At 57.0% G+C, this 22261-nt stretch overlaps 1 protein-coding gene across 1 annotated transcript in view; it reads left to right on the forward strand.

The window, feature by feature from the left end:
- The window catches only part of CFAP74 (cilia and flagella associated protein 74), a gene marked incomplete at both ends in the record, with an annotated part of 49622 nt that overhangs the window by 20069 nt on the left and 7292 nt on the right, over positions 1 to 22261 (forward strand). Inside the window, 9 exons of the mRNA XM_080801756.1 lie at positions 6050 to 6214; positions 7341 to 7503; positions 14305 to 14381; positions 14893 to 15015; positions 16663 to 16784; positions 18237 to 18365; positions 18450 to 18537; positions 18978 to 19151; positions 19884 to 20017. Coding sequence (XP_080657882.1) covers positions 6050 to 6214; positions 7341 to 7503; positions 14305 to 14381; positions 14893 to 15015; positions 16663 to 16784; positions 18237 to 18365; positions 18450 to 18537; positions 18978 to 19151; positions 19884 to 20017 — 1175 coding nt within the window. The remainder of the gene's footprint in view (positions 1 to 6049; positions 6215 to 7340; positions 7504 to 14304; positions 14382 to 14892; positions 15016 to 16662; positions 16785 to 18236; positions 18366 to 18449; positions 18538 to 18977; positions 19152 to 19883; positions 20018 to 22261) is intronic.

Here is a 22261-nt window from a genome sequence, read left to right on the forward strand (position 1 = left end):
ACAGCACAGACGGTCCGCTCCTCCCAGCTCGGCCTGCCCCTTCCGGGTGCCAATGTCACAGCACTATATGGCTGTGACTGTGCGTCCAAGACCACAAGCTCACAGTGTCGTGACCGCATTAGTCTCTTAATTTATGTAGAAAACAAAACGTGGGTTACCAACCAAAGTGACAGTAACATTAGCTTCTAGACCGATACCTGCTTAAAACAGACGCAGCAGCAGCAGCGGCGGCATCAGTCTCCTAAGTCGTGGAGAGAACAAAACCCACAGTTAAAGCACTGGGACGAGAACACTGGCTTTCCCGTCGCCCGTGCGCTCGCCTCTACCGGGGCCTCTGGTGACGACCTCCCCAGGCCTCCGTTCGGCCCCCAGGCTCTGAGCACATTTCCTGTAAGGCCTCAGCTTTTGTTCGTCTGGAAATGTCTTGGTTTCTCTCACTTTGGAAAGACGGTTTTTCTGGAGAAGGGTTTTGGCTGACGGTGGTTCCCTTTTGGTCATTTGTACACGTTGGCCCACGGCCCTCTGGCCTCTGGGGCTTCTGAAATATGGTGACCGTCTGAAATATGTGGCCTTATGTGCGCTGGTGTCACCTCTCCCCTCCGTCTCAAAGGTCTGATTATAACGTGTCCCCGTGTGGGTCTAGAGTTGAGAGGACGTCTTTGGCGCTCGTATTCCTGTCTCTCGTCACACTCGGGCACCTGGAGCCACATTCCTCACCTCCTGCCGCCGGGGCCCCTGTGACGCAGATGCCGGCCCACGGTCCCCTAGGCTCTGCTCGCTTCCTTTCAGACTCGACACCCCGTTGTCGTATCTCAGCATCCTCTGAGACTTTCTCCAGCCGGCCACTGGTGCTGATGCCAAGACCAGTCTCCCAATAACGTGGCGACGGCCCCCACCCTCTCTGGAACCCCAGCGCGGCACCACCTGCCCCCTCCCCAGCAAGCGTGGCTGTCACCTGAGTTTTAGCAATGCCCACGCCTCCTGCCTGGAGCAGCCCCGTCCTTAGGCTGGACGAGTCTCCTGGGGCACCGTGCCCCCTGGGTCCCACCGCCTGGGCCTCCCATCCCCCTGGGAAGGCCGGTAGTGCCGCTTTCTGGACTAAGCTGCTGTTTTCTCTCTGTTTCCCCCCGTTTCCTAGTCTGTAGCGTAAGGAGGAGTTGGGACAGACATCGCTTGCGAGGGCGGCAAGTTAGGTTCTCTTTCTCCCGTTTCCTCGTGGATTCATGGGTTCTGTGCGTTCCACATGCTTTCATGGTTTAGGGTCCGTTCTTGGTGCTCACCTTGCCCCCCCGCCGTGGCCATGGCAGCCCCAGGCCCCTGCTTCGGTTCACACACAGCGTGTGTGCTGCGGCCCCGGGCCATGACAGCTCTGCCGGTGGCTGCCAAGCCTCACGGAGGCCATGGGGAGCTGACGTTTGCCGGGGCCTCCTGCCTCCAGGACAGCCACCGCTCCCCGGCTTGGAAGCCGCCCCCACACCGTGTGGACACGTGCCCCACGGTATGGGGCACACTATCTGCTGGGCAACGAGCCTCAGAAATAGCGAGTGCGTGGGGGAGTCAAGCTTCAGACCCCGGACTCAGCCATGGGAGAAGGCCGGGCACTGGGAAGCCCAGCTCCCCTGGAGGGCAAGGCCTCGGGTTCTTTTCTGGACGGACCTGGAAGCACTCACCTGCGGCCTGGACCGTCTCCAAGTACACAGAAGTCCAGCATCCCCCAGTCCAGTCCGCCCAGCACGGGGTCCCCGTGTCCTCGGGGCTCTTCTGCACTTTGGTCGTGAGGCCACTGGGGGGAGCTGCAGGGACGAGGGTGCCCAGGACCGTCGCCTGGTCGCTTGGTCAAGCAGGGATTGTTTCTGCCCCAGAGGTGAGGTGGCCCACGTGCTGCCCTGCCACCCCCCAAACTGGCTTCCAAGGCATCGCCCTTCCCGGTCAGAGGGAAGGGGGAGAGGCGAGGTCCCCACATAAGCCGGGGGTGGTGGTCGCCTGGTGGGCCCTGGCTGCGAGGTCGACGGGGCTGTGGAGTCCTTGTCAGGCAGCTCCGTGCCCCGCAGAGGCTCAGGGGTCTGTCATGTGAACAGGAGGAAGGGAGAAGGGCTAGAGGCACACAGGGGGCCCCTCCAGCCACCCGGTTTCATGGTGGACCTTCTGTCGCCCCCACACTCAGAACACACAGCCCCTGCCCAGGCGGCCACCCAGGCCCACCCAGGCCCTGCCTCCAGCTCAGCACGTTGGGGGCGGCCCCTCCCTTCTGTCCAGACACGGCTTCTGGACGTCTGACGACCCATAACCAGGAGACAGGTCACGTCACGTGCCCCCTAGTCCAGCCACACACGCACACCACACATTCCACACACACCCCCACGCGGCCACACACGCGCACACGTGCACACCCGCACGTGCACACACGTGCACACGTGCACACGTGCACACCCGCACATGTGCACACTCACACACACACACAGGCTGCTCTGTCTGGTCTCAGCAGCTTCTGTCCTGCAGGGGCACAGGGGAGAGTGGAGCTCCTGGGCTTCCAAACCTGGGGTCCAGAAAGGCCCCACAGGGAGGCAGCCTGCACACGACCTTCTTAGCCAGCGCCCAGACTGCCAGGTGCCTGTGGGCCCTGAGGGCGAGGGGACGTGTGCCCTGGAGGATATGCGCCCTCCCAGGAAGGAGGCGCCTACAGCACACTGATGTCACCAGGACGGCGGCGGCCTTGCCAGACCCTCTGAGCGCGAGCATGTCCTCCCGACCCTCGAGACTCCCCTTGCTTGGGTTTTTCTTAAATAACTTTATTGTTTAGAATAGTTTTAGCGTTACAGAAAAAATGCAGTCCTACAGCCAGTTTCCCCTATTAACATGTTAGTGCAGCACAGTTCTCAAGATTATTAACCAATATTGACATATCGTCATTATCAGCTGAAGAAGACACATTATTCAGATTTCCGTAGATTTTACCTGATGTTCAGTTTCTGGGCATCACATCTTGCATAACACGTTCCTTATGGTGGCTGCTGTGTGTGGGTCCTTGTGACTGTGACAGGTTTTTTTTTATTAACATATATTATTTGTTTCTACAGGTCTGTGACTCATCAGGCTTACACAATTCACAGCACTCACCATAGCACATGCCCTCCCCAATGTCCATCACCCAGCCACCCTGTCCCTCCCCCACCACCCCGGCAACCCTCAGTTTGTTTCCTGAGATTAAGAGTCTCTTATGGTTTGTCTCCCTCTCTGGTTTCATCTTGTTTCATTTTTCTCTCCCTTCCCCTAGGATCCTCTGTCTTTTCCTCAACTTCCTCATATCAGGGAGATCATGTGATGATTGTCTTTCTCTGATTGACTTATTTCACTCAGCATAATACCCTTTAGTTCCATCCACATCGTTGCAAATGGCAAGATTTCATTTCTTTTGATGGCTGCATAGTATTCCATTGTGTGTGTGTGTGTGTGTGTGTGTGTGTGTGTGTGTGTGTACGTGTACACACCACATCTTCTTTATCCACTCATCTGTTGATGGACATCTAGGTTCTTTCCATAGTTTGGCTACTGTGGACATTGCTGCTATAAACATTCGGGTGCACGTGTCCCTCCGGATCCCTACATTTGTATCTTTTTTTTTTTTAAGATTTTATTTATTTATTTGACAGACAGATCACAAGTAGGCAGAGAGGCAGAGAGAGAGAGGGGGAAGCAGGCTCCCCGCTGAGCAGAGAGCCCGATGCGGGGCTCGATCCCCGGACCCTGTGATCACGACCTGAGCTGAAGGTAGAGGCTTAACCCACTGAGCCACCCAGGCGCCCCACTACATTTGTATCTTTAGGGTAAATACCCAGTAGTGCGATTGCTGGGTTGTAGGGCAGCTCTATTTTCGACTTTCTGAGGAACCTCCACGCTGTTTTCCAGAGCGGCCGCACCAGCTTGCATCCCCACCAGCAGTGTAGGAGGCCTCCCCTCTCTCTGGCTGTGACAGTTTCTGAGACTTTCTCTTTTTTGATGACCTTGGCAGTTTGGAATCAGTTACTGTGTAGAATGCTCCTCCAGTGGGATTTGTCTGAAGTTTATCACACAAGTGGACCGACGTGGTGGGTTTCGGGAGTAGGACTGCAGGTTCTGGCCTCATCACATCGAGGGCAGCACTACCACGTGCCTCACAGCGCGACGCGCCCTTCTCCTGACTCGGTGTGGCCGCCAGGTCTCCTCCCCATGATGCTTCTCTTCTGCCGCCCTCTTGCCAGACTGTGCCCCGTGGGAGGACTCGAGGGGTGGGAGGCGCTCTCTGGCTCACTGAGGATTGACTGGCCACGTGAATTATTTGGAATTCTTCTGTAACGGAGATTCATCTCTTCCACATTCATTATTTTATAAAATCACATCTTTACTTTACTCTTTGAGTTAGAATCAAATACAACTTCTCCGTTCCTGCCCACATCCTTCCTGGGAGCGACTCAGCCGTCCTCCACATCCCTCTGATGCGTGGCTGTGACTGTGCTCAGAACTCGTCTCGCAGCACGTCCTTTCTTAACAGAAAACACGCCAGGCTCATCTGCGCCTGCCGCCGTGCTAGAGCGAGTCCTTTCTCCAGCTAGCCCCGCGCCTCAAGCTGGAGAGCGTCATTAGCAGCCGGTCACGGGGGTGCCTGGAGGCGCAGTCGCTTAAGTTCCCGACTCTTGATCCTGACTCACGTTGCCATCGCATGGTTGAGCTCAAGCCCCGCGTCCAGCTCCGTGCCCGGTGCAGAACCTGCTTACGACTCTCTCTCCTGTTCCCTCTGCCCCCCCACCCCGTTCATGTGCACCCACACTCTCTCTCAGTAAATAAATCAATCTTTTAAAATAGAGAGAAAGAGGGAAAGGAAAGAAGGGAGGGAGAGAGAGAGGGAGGAAGGAAAAGAAAAAGAAAGGGGCGCCCAGGAGACGGGGCCGCTGGGGCTGGCCTGTTGCCCTAAACATTCACACGGGTCACTCCGCTCTAATACAGTCCCTCGTGGACCATTCTGGCCTCTTCCCCTGGCTCACCTGTGAACTCCGGTCCCACAGCAAGAGCGTGGCTCCCCCCACCGCCCACGCCCTGGCCATTCAGCCCAGCGCGTGCGCAGTGTGGACAGCAAGCCCCCCCCCCTTGGAAACAGTGCTCCTGCCAGAGCCCCCACGCTCCACACCCGGGGCTGGAGCCTTCAGCCCACAGAACCCACCCCTCCCTGGAGTGACTCAGCTCAGCACCTTCTCCCCACTCTCTAGTCAGGGTGTTTCTTCAAACTGTGACCAAGCGAGATTGTTTCGTGACATCCACATTCCAGCCTGAGATTTCCTCAGACTCCCAAATGATGTCTTTTTCAGTAGACTTTACTACTGAGAGCAGCTCTGGGTGCACGTCCAGCGCGAGGGGCGGCCGCCGAGATTTCCCGCGTGCCCCTGCCCCCACCGTCCCCCTCCCCCGGGGGCCCTCTGTTCCAGCGGCCGCGCGGCTCCGACGGGCTCCAGGGGCCCGGTCTCCTGAGGGTCCCCCACGGCTGTGCCTTCTGCGGTTTGGACAAAGCTCCAGCCACACGTCGTCACCGCTGCGGTCACGCGGAGCGCGTCGCTGCCGACCCCCGGTGCTCCGTCTACTCATTCCTCCCCCCGCCCCCAAACTGCTGGCAACCCCTGATCTCTTTACTATCTCCTTAATTTTGACTTTTCCAGAATGCCATACGGTTGGAATCACCATATGTACCCTTTCCAGGCTCTGTCCCTTAGTAACGTGGGCTCGAGGTTTCTCTGTCTTTTCATGGCTTGATCGCTCATTTCTTTTTAGCTGACTTGACCTGTTAGGTTAGCGATCAGGAGCTCCCAAATCATCATGATCAGTCCACAAACCAACGATTTCTAGGACGTGGACATTGTCCCTGGGGTGTGCAAAGGTCCCCCTGGAACCAGATCTAGGACTCGGCCTCACGCAGGAGGAAGGGGCCAGAGCCCTGGGGTCCCCTCAGGGCTGCAGGACAGCAGGCGGGAGAGGAGAGTTTGTCGGGCACGGTCACCCTGGTCATCCCTGGGTCTTTCGGCAGCTATCCCTTGACAAGGAGCTCATCGACTTTGGCAGCTATGTGGTGGGGGAGACCACATCCCGGACCATCACGCTGACCAACGCCGGGGGCTTGGGCACCAAGTTCAAGTTTCTTCGGATATCAGAGTCCTGTGAAATGGGCATCGCCCAGTCGGCCGTGAAAATGGTGAGTGTGTTGCCTGTAGTTAGCCGTGGCTCCTCAGACAGGGGCAGGGTGTGATGCCTCCCCCCACCCAAGACTGTCCTGTGAGTATGAAACCGTGGTGGTGGGAAGGAGCCTGTCAACACAGGGCTGGGTGTTATTGTCTGGCAAAGTGGGGAAAATTGGCTCCATAAGGGGCCACCTGAAGCTGCCTGTCAGGTCCAGTGGCAACTGGACCCTGACCCCTCTCGAGTGTGTGGTGACTGATGGGGCAATGGCCAAGAGCGCCAAGCCTGAGAGCCACAGGGGACCCACCTTTCTGCCGATGTACCTGTGAAGTCCCTGCTTGGGACAGGCCAGCCAAGAGGACATGGCCTGAAAGCCACAGGCAAACCCTGCCCAGTCCTGTACATTTGCCAAAGGCATGAGGTGAGCCACGGTCTTTCCATGGGAAGGCCGTGCAGACATGCTGCTGAGAGAGTGGACACAACCCCAGAGCGACACAGGTGGGACCCCATCTGTGGAAACCACTTCCGTCACACCCATGGGCACGGGGAGGTCTTTCAGGGGTGAGGGTGGGTGAGAGAGATTTCCTACGAGAAGCACGGGGCCACCTTACACTTTTGGTCCAGTAGTGCAGGGGTCTCAGCAGAGGCCCTGGACGTGTCTCCCGCAGGGAGGGAGAGGACCAGTGGGGTGGGGACAGAGGTGAGGAGGGCTGGGGTGTGAACCCGGAGCAGAGCCAGGAGAATGGTGGGTGAGGAGGTGGGCACAGGCTGGGCCAGCTCTCGGACCCGCAGGTCTCTGAGCCAAGAGTGTGGAGCTGGGGCCTGGGGCACCGACCCCACATGTCCCAAGAAAGGAGGGCAGAGTGTCAGCGTGGAGAGAGACCGTGGAACGGGCTGCAGGTTGGGGGACCCAAGACCCGGCATCAGCGCCTGTGGAGGAGCAAGGAGCCAGCCTGGACTAGAGACGGGTGGTCGGGCGCTGCGCCCCTGGGCTGCGGTGGTCCGCACGCCCGGCTCAGGAGAGAGGGAGGAGGACCAGGGCCAGGCTCCCCACGTGGCCCTGCGGGCAACAGGGGTCTGGGCAGTAGAGCGGGAAAAGCAAATGGGAAACTGCCAGTAAGAGTGTCATGTTCCCTTTTTAGAGCAGTGTGTTCACAGATGAAGATAAAAGTTTTTACGATAAAATCATCACCAGCGTTTCTGAGCAACAGATCGAGGGCGACGCGTCCTCTCCCACAGACGTGCCAAGCCAGAAGGAGTCTGGGAAGCTGGACAGCAAGGAACAGGAAGAGGGGCGCCCCCCGGGTGAGCTGGGCACTGGGGCGGACAGGCACCTGCTGCCTCCTAGGGGCTCTGACGTGAGCCCATGTGGTGCCAGAGGGCTGGACTGTGAGGTGTTTTCCTAGGACTTGGTTGTTAAGTGATAGTAAATAAGGAAATATATACATTCAGATAAATACGGGCTGTGGGGGGGAGTGAAATTTGCAGTCACAGGTACGCTGGATGAATCTTTAAAGGAACTGCGAGCATTGGACGTCCAGGCCGGCCACAGGAGGCTCGGGCGTCCTCGTTGGGACAGTTGAGGAGCCCCCCCCGGGGGTGCAGCCACTGGATGGAGCAAAGGGGACGGGGAGGGAGGAAGACTGGGAGGCTCCACTGACGGGGTCATGGGACACCGCGCTGTCTAGGACCACCCCCAGCCCTGCCCGTCCAGAACAGTATGACATGAGGACAGTTTACAGAGGAGCCCCCGCCAACGGCCCCCAGCCCCCAGCAGGAGAAGGGATTCCCTGCAGGCCCAGCCTCGCCCCGACTGCTGTTGGCCGTGTTCCCGTCACCTCCCTGCCTCCCTGGACAGTCCCCCTTCCACACTCACGCAGGAAGGCGGATTTCTCGTGTCAGCCTCACGGGAACAGAGCCTGGAGGACTCACTCCCATGGCTCACGCCGCCGTGGCACCACCGTGTGGTGTCCGCATCCGTAGCCACCTTAGGTCACAGACCTAAGGCCCCCAGGCACAAGTGGGGCTTCGGGGTGTGTGCCACTGTGCCGCCGGCCACGACGGTCCCTGTGAGCGTGTGCAGGCCCGCCCACTGCGTTCCCACGCCTCTCTCTTGTTCGCTCACGGCAAGGTGTCAGTTCAGGTTCCCGCCGGCCGCATCTGGGACCGAGCTGCCCGGCAGAGCCGCGCCAGCGACATCTGTGGGAATCGACGGCTGCTTCGAAAATTCCTGTGGGTACCCAGAGCACCTAAAGCACCCAAAAGAGTTGCGATAAAGACTGGAAGACTTGGAAGACTCGGACTACCTGATTCCAGCACTTTCTCTAAAGCTACAGGGACGAGACCGTGTGCTTGGTGGCTGCAAAGGGAGCGACACAGAGACTCGAAGGGACAGAACAGAGTCCCAAAGTAGGCCTGCACACATACGGCCAGTCCAGCTTCGCTAGAGATGCAAAGGTCACTCCTTGGAGAAAGAAAAACTGTCTTTTCCACAAATGAGACCTTAATTAGATAAACACAGGCTCCCAGATGAACCTCCACCCATCCTCACGCTGTAAACAGAAACTACTCAAAATAAATCATTGACCTAAATGTAAAATATGAAAGTTCTAAAACAAAACATATGAGAAAATCTGTGTAATGGTGTGTTGGGCAAAGATTTCTTAGATATGACCTCAAAAGTGCAATCCATTTTTTAAAAAAATCACCACCTACTGTGGGAGGTGGCAAAAGCAAAAGCAAAAGTTCTAAGAAGAGGGTTCGGGGCCCCCCGAGGCCCCCGGAGCAAGTGTCTCCGACAGCCGGAAGTTACTCCGAACGGAGCTAGAAAAAGGAGAGCGAAGCCCAAACCCAGCAAAAGGGAAAAATAATAAAGATTAGAACAGAAGTAGATGAAACTAAAAAACAAAAACAAAAAAGCAAACAGTAGAATAGATCCATGAAGCCAGGAGTTGGTTCTTTCAAACGATCAACAAAACTGAGAAACCTCCAGCCATGTGAGAGAGAGAGAGAGAGAGGGAGGGAGGGAGTGAGAGGGAGGGACACGACCCAAATGAATGAAACCCCAGTGAAGGAGGAGAAACAACACCCACGGCCACAGACGGCAAGAACACCTGTGCGCCGCGGTGCCGGGACTCGGTGGGTGCGGCTTCTGCCCTTGGCTCAGGTCACGACCCCAGTGTCCTGGGATCGAGCCCCGCCTCGGGCTCCCTGCTCTGCTTCCCCCACTCCCTCTGCTCCTTCTCCTTACCTGTGATCTCTCTCTCTCAGATAAATAAATAAAATCTTTTTTAAAAAAGGAAAAGAGGGGCGCCTGGGTGGCTCAGTGGGTTAAGCCTCTGCCTTTGGTTCAGGTCATGGTCTCAGGGTCCTGGGATCGAGCCCCACATCGGGCTCTCTGCTCGGCGGGGAGCCTGCTCCCCCCACCCCCCGCCCTGTCTGCCTCTCTGCCTACTTGTGATCTCTGTCAAATAAATAACTAAAAATCTTTAAAAAAAAAAAAAAAGAAAAGAAAAAGAAAACCTATATGCCAACAAATTGGACAACCTGGGGGAATGGACAAGTTCCTGGAAACATACACCTTCCAGAACTAAAGCAGGAAAAAACAGAAAGTCTAAATAGACAAATCGAATGAAATGGAATCAGTGATCAAAATCCCCCAACAAGCAAAAGGCCAGGACCAGACGGCTTCACGGGCGACTTCTTTTTTTCTTTTTTAAGTTTTTTTATTTATTTCAGAGAGAGAGAGAGCACGAGCAGGAAGGGAGGAGCAGAGGGAGAGGGAGAAGCGGGCTCCCTGGGGCTTGATCTTTGGACCCCAGGATCTTGACCTGAGCTGAAGGCAGACGCTTCCCCATCTGAGCCCCCCAGGCGTCCTGCAGTCCACAGGTCTAATGTAATCCCTATCAAAATGCCGGCAGCATCTTTCTCAGAGCTGGAACAAGGAACAAATAATCCTAAAATTTGTGTGGAACCACAGAAGACCTTGACTAGCCAAAGCAATCTTGAAAAAGTAAAGAAAAACAAAACTGGAGGTATCATAATTCCAGACTTCAAGTTACATTACAAAGCGGTAGCAATTAAAACATTGCGATATTGGCACAAAAGTAGACACATAAGTCAATAGAACAGGATAGAAAATCCAAATTCGAACCCACAATTATACGGTCAATTAATCTTCAACAAAAGAGGAAAGAATATCCAATGGGGAAAACACAGTCTCTTCAACAGACAGTGCTGGGGAAACTGGGCGGCCACAGGCAGCAGCACGAACCCGGACCACTTTCTTACACCATAAAAATAAACTCAGATGGTTTTAAGGACCTAAATATGAGAACCATCAAATCCTAGAAGACAGCACAGGCAATAACCTCTTTGACACTGACCATAGCAATATTTTTCTAGACACATCTCCTAAGGCAAAGGAAACAAAAGCAAAAACAAACTTTTGGGCCTGCACAGAAATAAAAAGTTTCTGCACAGCGAAAGAAACAGCCATAAAACTGAAAGTCAACCTACTGAGCAGGAGAAGATATTTGCAAATGACACATCCGGTAAAGGGTTAGTATCTAAAATCTGAGATACACGCAACTCAATGCCCCACAGGCCAACAACGCAATTTCAAAAATGGGCAGAAGACCTCCAGGCGGCCGACAGACCTGAGAGGACGGTCAGCACGACTCGGCATCGGGGACACACAGATCAAAACCACAGCGAGCTGTCACCTCCCGCCCGTCGGAAGGGCCGAATCAACAACACGAGAAACAACGGGCGTTGGGGAGGACGCGGGCGAAGGGGAGCCTCGTGCGCTGCTGGGGGGACGCGAGCTGGTGCGGCCGCTCTGGCAAACCCTGCGGAGGGTCCTCAGAAAGTCAAAATAAGAAAAATAAGGAAAAAAAAGTCAAAAATAGAGCCACCCTATGAGCCAGCAATGTCAGTACTAGGCACTTACCAGAGAATACAAAGATACTACCTCATGCGGCCCTATGTGGACATTATCTCCAAGAGCCAAACTGTGGAACTCACCAAAGCAGCATGAGTGACAGACGAGGACGTGGTGCAGAGAACGGACTCGAACTGCCGCGACGTCTTGCCCCGCAAGGACACGGTTGGAGCTAGAGAGTGTTGTGCTGAGCAAAGTAAGTCAGAGACAGACACCGTGTCACCTCACACCGGTGAGATTTAAGGGGAAAATGAGCAAAGGGGAAAAAAGAGAGAGGGGCAAACCAAGAAACAGACTCCTGACCACAGAGAACACCACGGTCACCGGAGAGGAGAGGAGCGGGGGCGGGGGAACGAGGGGGCGGGGCTGAGCGAGTCCACGTCTCATGATGAAAAAACTGAAATAAATACTAAAATAAAAATGAAAGTTGCAACCTGGACTTCATTAAAACTGAAAATATCTGCTCTTCTGAAGATCGTGCTAAGAGAATGGAGAGGGAAGACTTTCCATTTGAAATATTAGCAAATTACGTGTCTGCAAAAGAGCCCGCCCAAAATACGTAAAGAATTTCCAAAATTCAACGAGAAAACAAATGACCCAGTTTAAAAATGGTCAGGAAGGGCACCTGGGCGGCTCAGCCAGTTAAGCGTCCTCTTGGGTTCGGCTCCGGTCATGATCTCAGGTCAGGGGATCGAGCCCCATGTTGGGCTCTGAGCTCTACAGGGAGTCTGCTTGGGATTCTCTCTTTCTCTCTCAAGTAAATAAATAAAAATAAGAGTTTCTTAAAAATGAGCAAAGCCTTAGACATTTTACCAAAGAAGATTTGTTGCCCGTGTTTCTGCACATGAGAAGGTGGTCGGCACCCTTAAAACCACAGTGAGGTTGCGCTGCTCGTGTATTAGGATGGCTGGATCCGAGCCAGAAACAAGGCGAAAAGCGGGCCCACCAGGGGCCGGTGGGGAGCCGCGGCGACCCCGTCTGCTGCTGGGTGTGTGGCCACGCGGGAGAGCTTAGCCCTTTCTTACCAAGGTACGCAAGCATCGCACAACCCGGACACCCCACTCCTGGGTATTTACCGAGAGAAATGGAACCCTATAGTGGAAGGGCAGAGTGTACGCGAACACCTCCAGAGGGTTTGTTTGTAACCGCCACAAACCAGCGCCCGGCGCCAGGGGACCAAGTTGGTGACGCGGCAGCGGCGCGAACCCCGGAGGGGGCCACGGTCAGGAAAGGTCGGGCTCCCAGGCGGCGGACGGTGACTCCATTTGTGCGACGTCCTGGGAGGGCGAAACTGTACAGATGAGTGGCTCCGGGTTGGGGCAGGGGCCGGCTACGAAGGGGCGCACGGGCTCTGGGGGGAGGGAGCCGTTCCGTGTCTCCACAGCGGTGCCGGCTGCACTGTCAGTTTTTGTCAACACTTGCAAGTTACACTGAAATGGGCGGATTTTCCTGCGGGTGAACGATTCCTTCCTAAAAAGGGGTGGAAAGGAAGTCATTCGGCGCCCAGAACAGCAGCGCGGCCGTCGGGCGGGTGTCAGATGCGGAGAGTGTCCGACGCGGAGCCAGAGAGAAGCGCTCGCTCGCACTCACACGCAAAACCCTCACGGAGAAGGACGGACGTGAGGCCGGCTGGAATACGACCCAATAAAGCTTGTAGATGTAAGAACGTGATCGTCGAAACGGGAACCCCAACCGCGGGATAAGCCGCAGAGAGACATTGCTGAGGAGGGACCCAGGGAAGCTTCTCACTGCAGACCGACAGACGGACGCCTGAGCGCCTGGTACAAGCCACGGAGGACAGAGGGAGGAGGTCTCATCTGTCTCCTTGAGTCTAATGACACACTTGTGAGAACTTTCTAAAATGTTGAAACACATCTAAACTCGTGTCTGTTCCCCGAAAGTGAGTAAATACGGGCTCCTCTGGCAGACAGCAGGGAACCGGACACATGACGGAAGGAAGCTCCCGCGACTATCGCTGAGGCCGACTCCAGACCTGATGAAAGTTTGCCGTGTTCGTAGCAAATGGATCGGCACAGTTCCACACTGGGACACCAAGAGACCCCAACCACCACCCACGCAGGATGAGACAGTGACCACAGGGTCTACCCTGGCCTCGGGCTAGGCTGTCATGGTTCTTACTCCTGAAACAGACAAGGACATAAACATCAAGATGGGGACAGCCGACGCCCCCCCCACCCAGGTGACAGCTGTGGCTGCTGAGTGGGGTGACAGGTCTGCCAAGTTGGGGGCGCCCAGACCAACCCCAGACCCCAGAAACGGTGCGCACTACCCTGTAGGTGAATCGTCCAGCCACGCCGGGCACACATGTGTCAGGGGCAGGCCTGGGGCAGGCCACCAGAGGGCACCTGGGACTCCATGGTGGCCAGGCCAGGCAGCCCAGGCACGGGACTAGGAAAGGTGCTGACCTTCACCTCTCCTGTCAAATTGTGTCACAAGCAAAATCCGCAGAAAGACCTTCTCAGACAAGAGGAATCAGCATCTGCTGACAAATAGCCACGGGGCAGGTCAGCACGCACAGGCCACTAGCAGGGGACATGCCAGCGGCACATGACGGGCCATGCTAAGTAGTGGGGACTCGGCTGGGACACTCGGAAGGCGGTGTCACTGTAAACTCTCAGGCCTTGTCCTTCCGCTCCAAGGGCCACCAGAACCGTCTCCCATCCCCAGGCCGTACTCCGGCAACTCTTCCCTCCCTCGGCCTCAGCGCTCCTCTCTGCTGGTCCTTCTAGTTTCCTCCTCTGACTAGACAACCCTCAAAGCCCACTCTCTAGTCCCCCGACCCCCAAAGGGCTGCCTCATTCCAGCTCCTCCGGCTCCGGCCCTCAGACCTCAGAGCACGGCACCCCACCAGCCACACACAGCCAGCTCCTCACCAACCTCACCTCCCCCAGCCTTGGGCACCCCTCTCCCGCCCCCCCCCCGTCTCCAGCTCCCGAGGCCGTGGTGCCCACTGTCCGTGTCCACCCGAGAAGCCCCTCCCTGCTCTGCTCCTCCTGTGCCACTGAGTCATTCTTCTTTGCAGAGCGGGGCTGGAGGGAGGGAGCTGGCTGGGAGCTGTTGCGCCCGGAGGAGGAGGGGCCCGATCCCCCTGGGCCCCATGGGCTGCCCGGCAGCCATCTCATCTGGACCTCCTTCTCTTCCAGAATCCGAGGGAGTGACCATGACCACTGTCGTGACCATACCCCACAACGAGGAGCCGACAGAGATCTCACTGGGAGAGGTCAGCAGGGCCCGCTGCCCCACAGGCCGCCTTCCTCCAGGCGCGCCCTCTTGACCAGCTGCTCCCTCCCCCGGGCAGACCCTCCAGTTGACCAGGGCTGGATGAGGCTTGTCTGGCCTCTCAGTCTCTGGGCAGCCGGCTCGGTCAGCCAGCCTATGGCCACCCCCGTCCCAAGAGGGGACCGGGCAGGACTGGAGCAGCAGAGGGACCGGCAGCAGAGGGTCCACTGCGAGAAGACACAGGCGGACCTGGAGCATGGAGTGTGTGTGTGTGTGCGTGCGTGCGTGCGTGTGTGCGTGTGTGTGTGCATGTGCACATGGGGCCCAGGTCATGGAGAGGACAAGTACGCATAGGTGGGGTTCTGCTGCGATGCTGGGCAGCAAGTCCTTGAAGGGCAGGCCCAGTCCACCCAAGGACACTCACTGTTGTGGTGGTGACATGGCCCAGGGTGAGGACGGGGGGAGCGCCTTGATGGAAATGTGAAAGCTGAGTGGCCTCTCTTCCCATGCAGGACACAGAGGGTGAGATTGGCCCCTTCAGCTCCGTCAAAGTGCCAGTCATCTTCACGCCGGTCATCCCAGGAGAGGTCCAGACCAAGTTCAAGGTTGTGTTCAAGAATCAGCAGTGCCCGACCGTGAGTACCCCGCCGCGGCACGGCCCAGCCCTGGGGTCCCTGCCCCTCTGCGCTCCCCTCACTGCAACCCTGTGAGGGCGCTGAGCGCGCTGCCCACGCCTGGACAGCCAGTCGGTGGCCCAGATGGTAGGGTCCACAGCTGAGACACACGCACATGCACGTGCACGCGAACACGCCTGTGCACACACATCCATGTGCACACGTACGGAGCCCCTGCCCTCAATCACTAGAAATGCCTCTCCTCATTCCAAGTAGTTACAGTCTTGACTTGCTGTTGTGGATCTATTCACTTACTGAAGGTTTGTTAGGTCTTGCTCAGAGACTGTGATCTGCAAATTCTGTCGTTGTTTAATTTGTTGCTACTTTTTTTTTTTTTAAAGATTTTATTTGTTTATTTGACAGACAGAGATCACAAGTAGGCAGAGAGGCAGGCAGAGAGGGAGTGGGAAGCAGGCTCCCCGCCGAGCAGAGAGCCCGATGTGGGGCTCGATCCCAGGACCCTGGGATCATGACCCGAGCCGAAGGCAGAGGCTTAACCCACTGAGCCACCCAGGTGCCCCTGTTGCTACGTTTGTTGTGACCAAAGGCACAACTGAGTTTATCACCATGACGTGTGTACGTGTGTGTCAGAGCTATAAGCAAATTCCCGACCTGGGGGATCACACCGCTCACGCCCTCCGTGCCTTCCCGGCCCTGAGACCACAGACAGGTTCTGTCTTTAACCCGCGATCTTCTTGTCTGTGCCCCAGGGACCCTGTGGCCTAGGGTCTGCCAGCTAGAGTGTTCAACCTCTCACAAGCCCCATCCTGTGGGCTGGCGGCCCCGTCCCTGGGCCGGGGGTCCTGGAGGAAGGTGTGCGGAGGCCTCGGCTCGCCACTGTCACCCCAAGATAGTGCCTCCCCTGCTGGGCGTGTGCCCAGCCTGGGAGGGGCTGTTGGTCACAGGCTGTCCCTGTGGGACCCCCACAGACCCCCAAACGTCCTGAGACCCAGGACTCGGGGTCTGGCTGGGAGGAGCTGGTGGCCGCGGAGGGGAGAGAAGTGCTTCCCTCTGTCCCTGGTCCCTTCGAGACCTCTGAGCCTCCACCTGCGTTGGCTGGGAGAGTTGGCGAAGTGTGTGTGTGTCTGGGAGATCATTATCCTGTAATGAAAGGGTTTGTTTAAGCAGCTGAAAACGCTGACCATGGGGAAGCTATGTGATGGGTGCGTGACAACGCATTACGCTAGTCTATACGTTCTTATGTTTGAACGCTTTGATAATAAAAAGGATTGTTTAAAGTATATAACGTGGGGGTGCCTGGGTGGCTCGCGGGTTAAAGCCTCTGCCTTCGGCTCAGGTCATGGTCCCAGGGTCCTGGGATCAAGCCCCGCATCGGGCTCTCTGCTCAGTGGGGAGCCTGCTTCCTCCTCTCTCTGCCTCTCTGCCTGCTTGTGATCTCTCTCTCTCTCTCTCTCTCTCTGTCAAATAAATAAATAAAATCTTTAAAAAAAAAAAAGTGCATAATGTGAAAACTGCCACAGAATTCCAACACATGGCCGGTTTAACGAGTAACCTTCCGACACTTTTAAGTCCTAAAACCCTGCGGCTGGGCGTCACCCGCTTTGCCGACAGAGGTGTGTGTCACTGACTTTGCACCTTCAAACTCAGTTGTATTTCAGAGTCATGGGCATCGCTATCGATGTGCCGGTCTGGGTGCCGAAGCCCAGCGTGGATCTGAAGATGTGTATGTATGACCGACTGTACCAGGACTCCGTCCTCGTGCACACTCGGTGAGCGCTGCAGGCAGCGGAGCCCGGCCCCACATGCGCCATTCAGCCGGACCTCCCGCCGGGTCGACTCTCATGGTTGTCGTGGTGGGAGGCACAGCAGGGCCAGAGTCAGACGCGGGGGGAGTCAGAGGGGAAGATGAGGCCTGGCCACGGCCAGGGAGGCGGTACCTCTAGACCTGGAGAAGGGTCAGAGTCCTAGAAGGAGGCAGCCCTGGCCGCAGCTGCACCTTAGCCAGAGGGACCCATGTCTGGTGCTGACCTCCAGAACTCCAGGAGAATAAGTCTTTGTTGTTCCAAGCCCCTGGGTCTGTGGTGAGCGGCTCCTGCAAGAAAGGGATGCTTCCCCTCCACGCCCTTGTCCTTGGCGCCTCATGGACACAGACAGGAAAACCAGGAGCACAGCCATGAGAGGAAAAGCGGACGGAGCCCCAAGGAAAGAAGCGAGTTTCTCTCTAGAGGGTCTTGTAAAGGCGTCCAGACACCAGAACAGTCATTTCTAAAAGCTTTTTACTGACATAAAGCTTAGATGGAGAAAAGTAGGCAAAGGCCGTGGTTAGCTCTCAGGCAACTGTCGTTCCCCAAAGAGGCCTGGTGCCGGTACCTGCTGATGCCAGGCCCCCGGGTTTCGCAAGCCCTGCCTCCAGCGCAGACCTGGCTCGTAGGTGTGGAAGTCCCGCAGACTTCCTCCGCGACCCTGCGTCTGTGGGGGGACGTGCCTGTCCCCGCGCCAGGACCACAGACAGCGGGGACTCGGGAGGGGCCCCGTGGACTTGTTTGGGAAGCTAGGGTGAGCGGCCTCTGCCGGTGTATCTCAGGGCGCGTGGTGCAGCTGCTTTTGGGGGCGGGGGCAGCCGTAGGCCTGTGGGATAAACAAAGATCCCAGCTGCACACCCAGGGCGTGTGTCTGTGACACAGTCGGCCAGGTCGCTTGGTTTGCTGGAGACTCAAAGGCAGGTAGGGGTGTGGGGACACTTCATGGTAGGAAAAGGGAAGGTTCCAGGTGAGACCAGACGGGGCCCAGCGAGCGAGAGGCCCTGACTAGAAGCAGACACCCCACGCACCCGACGCCTCTGGCTGCTTCAGAGTTGGAGGAGGGGCAGAGCCAAGGGAAGCGACCTCGGGCCCATCCCCAGCCTTGGCCTGGGCAGGAGTACGGCAGAGCCCCACAGGCCAGGGGTTCCCCCCATCCCGTGCCCACACCCCTCCAGGTCCTGGCACTGGGTGTGCCTGTCCCACTAGCTCTTCCCAGAACACACTGCGGCCTCTGAGAATTGACTGGGGCCGTATTTCCATGGTGGGCTCCCTGTTTGTAGGAACTCCTCCCCAGGAAACCATCCCTTAGCAAGCTGGGCTGTGCTCGCGCACCCGTGGGCGTCTGGGGTGTGCGAGGGGTGTCAGGCCCATGGGTGCGGACACTCAGCGTTGCCGTCTGGCGTCCTCGGGTGCCCACAGGGCGAAGGCGGCGCTGCGTCTGAAGTTTGAAGTGTGCAGGGAGCTGCGGGGGCACATGGAGCTCCTGCCGGAGACGGGCTACATCCAGGCCCGGTCCTGCTACGCCGTGCAGCTCAAGTTCCTGCCGCGGTGAGCGCCCGGGGAGCCCGCCATGGGCCGCTCGCAGGTCAGTGCCCCTGTCCTTCTCCAAGCTGAGTGTGTCCTCTCTTCCAGACACTCCCTCCCAGAAGACGCAGGGAAGTATTTTGACAAGGAAAGCAGAGTCCTAGAGGCCCCGATGACAATCCGGGTGGCTGACCAGGTCTGCGTGGGACACTCCCCGGGAATGCTGGGCACTCGTGTGGAGGCAGGGCCCCGGCGGGTTCCCGGGCCAGCAGCCCCCACACGGTGACTGTGAAGGCAGGGTGTTTGTGGCTCAGGAAGAGACCCGTGAGGGCTGTGCGGGGCCGGCGGGGCGTCCTCCCGTCACCGGAACCCACACGTGCCCACGTGTACACTCACAGAGTGTGCGCGTGTGTGTATGCACGTGCGCTCATGCACTCCCCAACCACGCCCACCCAAGGCTCCTCCCCTCCTCTCTGGCACCTGCTCCCCTGTCCTCCCAAGTCACGGATGTCAGGCAAGTGGCCTTTCCCAAAGCAAGTCTTGTGTCTGGCCCAACGCTTCTGCCTTTCTCACGTGTGGAGTCATTTACAGAAACAGACACAAGTAATTGTGGTGTCCTCGCCGTGTCCCCTTCAGATCAAGCCGGTGGTGTTTACCGTGCATGCCGTGGTCACCACCTCGGACCTGGAGCTCAGTCCCTCGGCCGTGGACTTCGGCTACTGCACCATCTACGAGGCCATCAGGACACAAATCAGCCTCTACAACCACTCCCTCCTGCCCCAGGGGTTTGGGTTCGTCGGGGTCCCCAAGGTGCCTCGCTTGGTCAGGGAGGGGCATGGGTGCGGGGACAGAGTTGGGAAGCTCTGGGGATGGACGAGGCCGGTGCTGCCCCAGGATCCTGATGCCCAGTCCCAGGTGGCCTCACCCCTCCCCAGATTCCACGCCCACCTCGAGGCCCGTCAGCCTGGCGTCTCTCCCTGCCTGTCCCCCTCCTCGTCCCCACTGCCCATATCCCCACCTTGCCTTGCTACTCTGTCCCAGCCTTTCTCTCCCTCCCTGGCCCACGCCCTGGCAGGACTCCAGACCTCTCCCTCTGTTCCTTCCAGAAGTCTGGCCTGCCTGGGCCTGCAGGGCAGCCAACATGAGGCTCAGAGCAGGCCGCCCTCAACTCTCTGGGGCCGCTCCGCCACCAACCCTGCCACCCCCCTACGCATATGCCGACACATGTATAAACGCGACAGTGTGCACACGCATCTGCTCACATGCACACACAGGCACGTTGTGACATACAGACACATGGACAACCCGCATGCTCACGTGTGATCACATACATACAGACGTCCTCACAAAGATGCTGACACACACATACACTCACACACATCCGCATACTCGTATACACTCACACACAGGCCCAGACGCTCACACACTCACATGCTCACACCCACTCACATGCTCGGCCACACGTATGTCCACACAGCCTGCACGATACGCCCCAGCAGACCCCTGTTTTCACTCTGGGGTCAGTGGTTTTCCATTTGCCAGTTTGTGGACATCCAGCCCAATGACGGGTTTGGGACAATCCTGCCGCTAGAAATGCTTCAACTTGACGTGATCTTCCAACCCACCAAGGCCAAGGAGTACAACTTCGAGCTCGTTTGCAAGTCTGAGATCAACCGGTGAGCCTGGCAGGCAAGAGGCATTCGGAGGGCCGGGTGTGGCTGGCTCGGCGGGGGCGGGTGGGGGGCAGTCCCGCCCCCCAGACTCAAGCACTGGCCGCTGGGTCGACTGCGGGGCTGGGCTGAGGCACGATGGGCGGCCAGGACCTCAGACCCAGGTACAGGCTCCTGGGATCCGGGACCTCGCTTGCCGGGCCAGCTTGCCCTGTGCGCCCGCGTGTGTGTGTGTGTACACATGTGTATGAGAGTACGAGCATGGGAGCAGTAGGAGTGTGTGTATGCGTGTGAGCGTGCGCCTGTGAGTGTATGTGGACATGGACGTGTGAGCGTGAGGGGTGTGCATGAATTGTGTGAGCATGCACTACGGACGTGTGTGTGTGCTTGCAAGCAAGCACGTGCTGACACGTGTGGTGTGCGTGCGTGTGCAGAGTGTCCCTCTGCACCCAGGAGGACCTGGGCAGGAGCCCTACTCACTCTAACGTGCCGTGTGATGGGGACACTCCCTGGACCTCCCCAGGCTTCCCATTTCCACCCTGACAAGTGGGATGGGGGAGGCGGTAGAAAGAGAGAAACCAAACAGGGTGCTGAAGGGGGCGTCTGGGATAAGGGCTGTGTTCTTGTTGCTGCCTGAGGTTATCTGTCCCAGTGAGGAATGTTCTAGAGCACCCTGTGCAGGTGTCCAGCTGGGCACCGAGCCCCACTGCCCGCCCTCCTGTTTCTCTTTGTCTCTTCTCCTGTTCCCACCTACATTCCAGCCTGAGTTGCCGTTCGACCCTGTCTGGGGTCAGAGTGCCCAGGGCCCATGGGTCAAGCCCTCTTCTGGCCCCAGGAGTGTGGCCATGGGCAGGACCACTGGTCGCCTGGGATCTGACAGGCTTGTAGGTGAGCAGGGGTGAGTCCACAGGCTGTGAGAGTTTAGAGAGTGAAGGGCAGAGTTAGAACCCACAAGGAAGGGGTGCCTGGGTGGCTCAGTGGGTTAAATAAAGCCTCTGCCTTCAGCTCAGGTCATGATCCCAGGATCCTGGGATCGAGCCCCAAATCGGGGTCTCTGTGCAGCGGGGAGCCTGCTTCCCACCCCCACCCCCCGCCTATTTGTGATCTCTGTCTGTCAAATAAATAAATAAATAAAATCTTCAAAAAAAAAAAAAAAAAAAGAACCCGCAAGGAAAATCAATGGCCTGACTACCCACCTGCCACATCCCCCATCAGGGTCTTAGGTAAAACCCGCTGCCTCCCAGTCATAAGAATGGCAGCATCTGGCCAGTCTCAGTCAAGCCTTGGTGATGCCGCCCCTGACAGGTGGGAGCGGGGGCGCTTCTGGTTCTTTCTATGCAACAAAATGAAGGTGGGCCTAAGTGAGTCGCCAGAGAGGGACTGTTCAAGATAACGTTGCAAGACACATCCTGTGACGTGGGCGCACAGGGAGAGGTTCATAGGGTTGAGTGATGCTGGGGAGCAAAGCTCCCATCCCCAGGGCCCTGCAGGGAAGCCGGGCAGCGCCCCCACCCCCGGCTCTGCCACTCCTGATGCTGGAACCAGCCGGAGAACAGCAGCTCCATCCACCATCCTGAAACACATCCAGTGAACTCTCTTTCTGTGTGTAATGATGATCACACTTGAAACGTTTACTGTTCTTCAATTAACCGCATACTAATAATAACCTCAATGATATCTCCACACAGAAGGATTTTTGTTCCACATTTAGAGCCTGTGGCCACAAGACGTAAAAATACATATTTCAGTACTTCAGTGTGTGTGCAACATCGCCGTCACAGCTGGGTTACGACAGGGCAGTCAACATCAGAGCCTTAAAATGTACGTAATTAGGATGAAATTCAACACGGAGAGCACCGTAGAAATCTGGGTTCGAAGATGTGAACTGGAAATATTCCAGTGGTTAAAATACCAAATATCTGGGCGGGTTTTTGGGATACATTGTCTTAACTCAAATACCAGGCCAATCACACTCGGTCCAAGAACACTCAACCCGAGGTTAAAGATTAGTCTTCAAACGTCACAGCCCAGGTGCCCGGCCAACAGGTCCATGTTCCAGGAGGGAAAGCCCCCTCCCACATCCCTTCTTTTTCTTTAAAGAATGACGGCAGAAATTAACTCCCTGGGGTGTACGGAGTCCTGCACTCGCATTCAAAGACCAATCCGTCGGTTTTATTTTTAAATGCCAATGAATATTTAACAAAATTAGCCAGAAATTAACTCCTCTGCAATTTGGGATGAAATTTTTAG

The sequence above is a fragment of the Martes martes genome, assembly GCF_963455335.1.
Source record: "Martes martes genome assembly, chromosome: 4".
NCBI lineage: Eukaryota > Metazoa > Chordata > Mammalia > Carnivora > Mustelidae > Martes > Martes martes.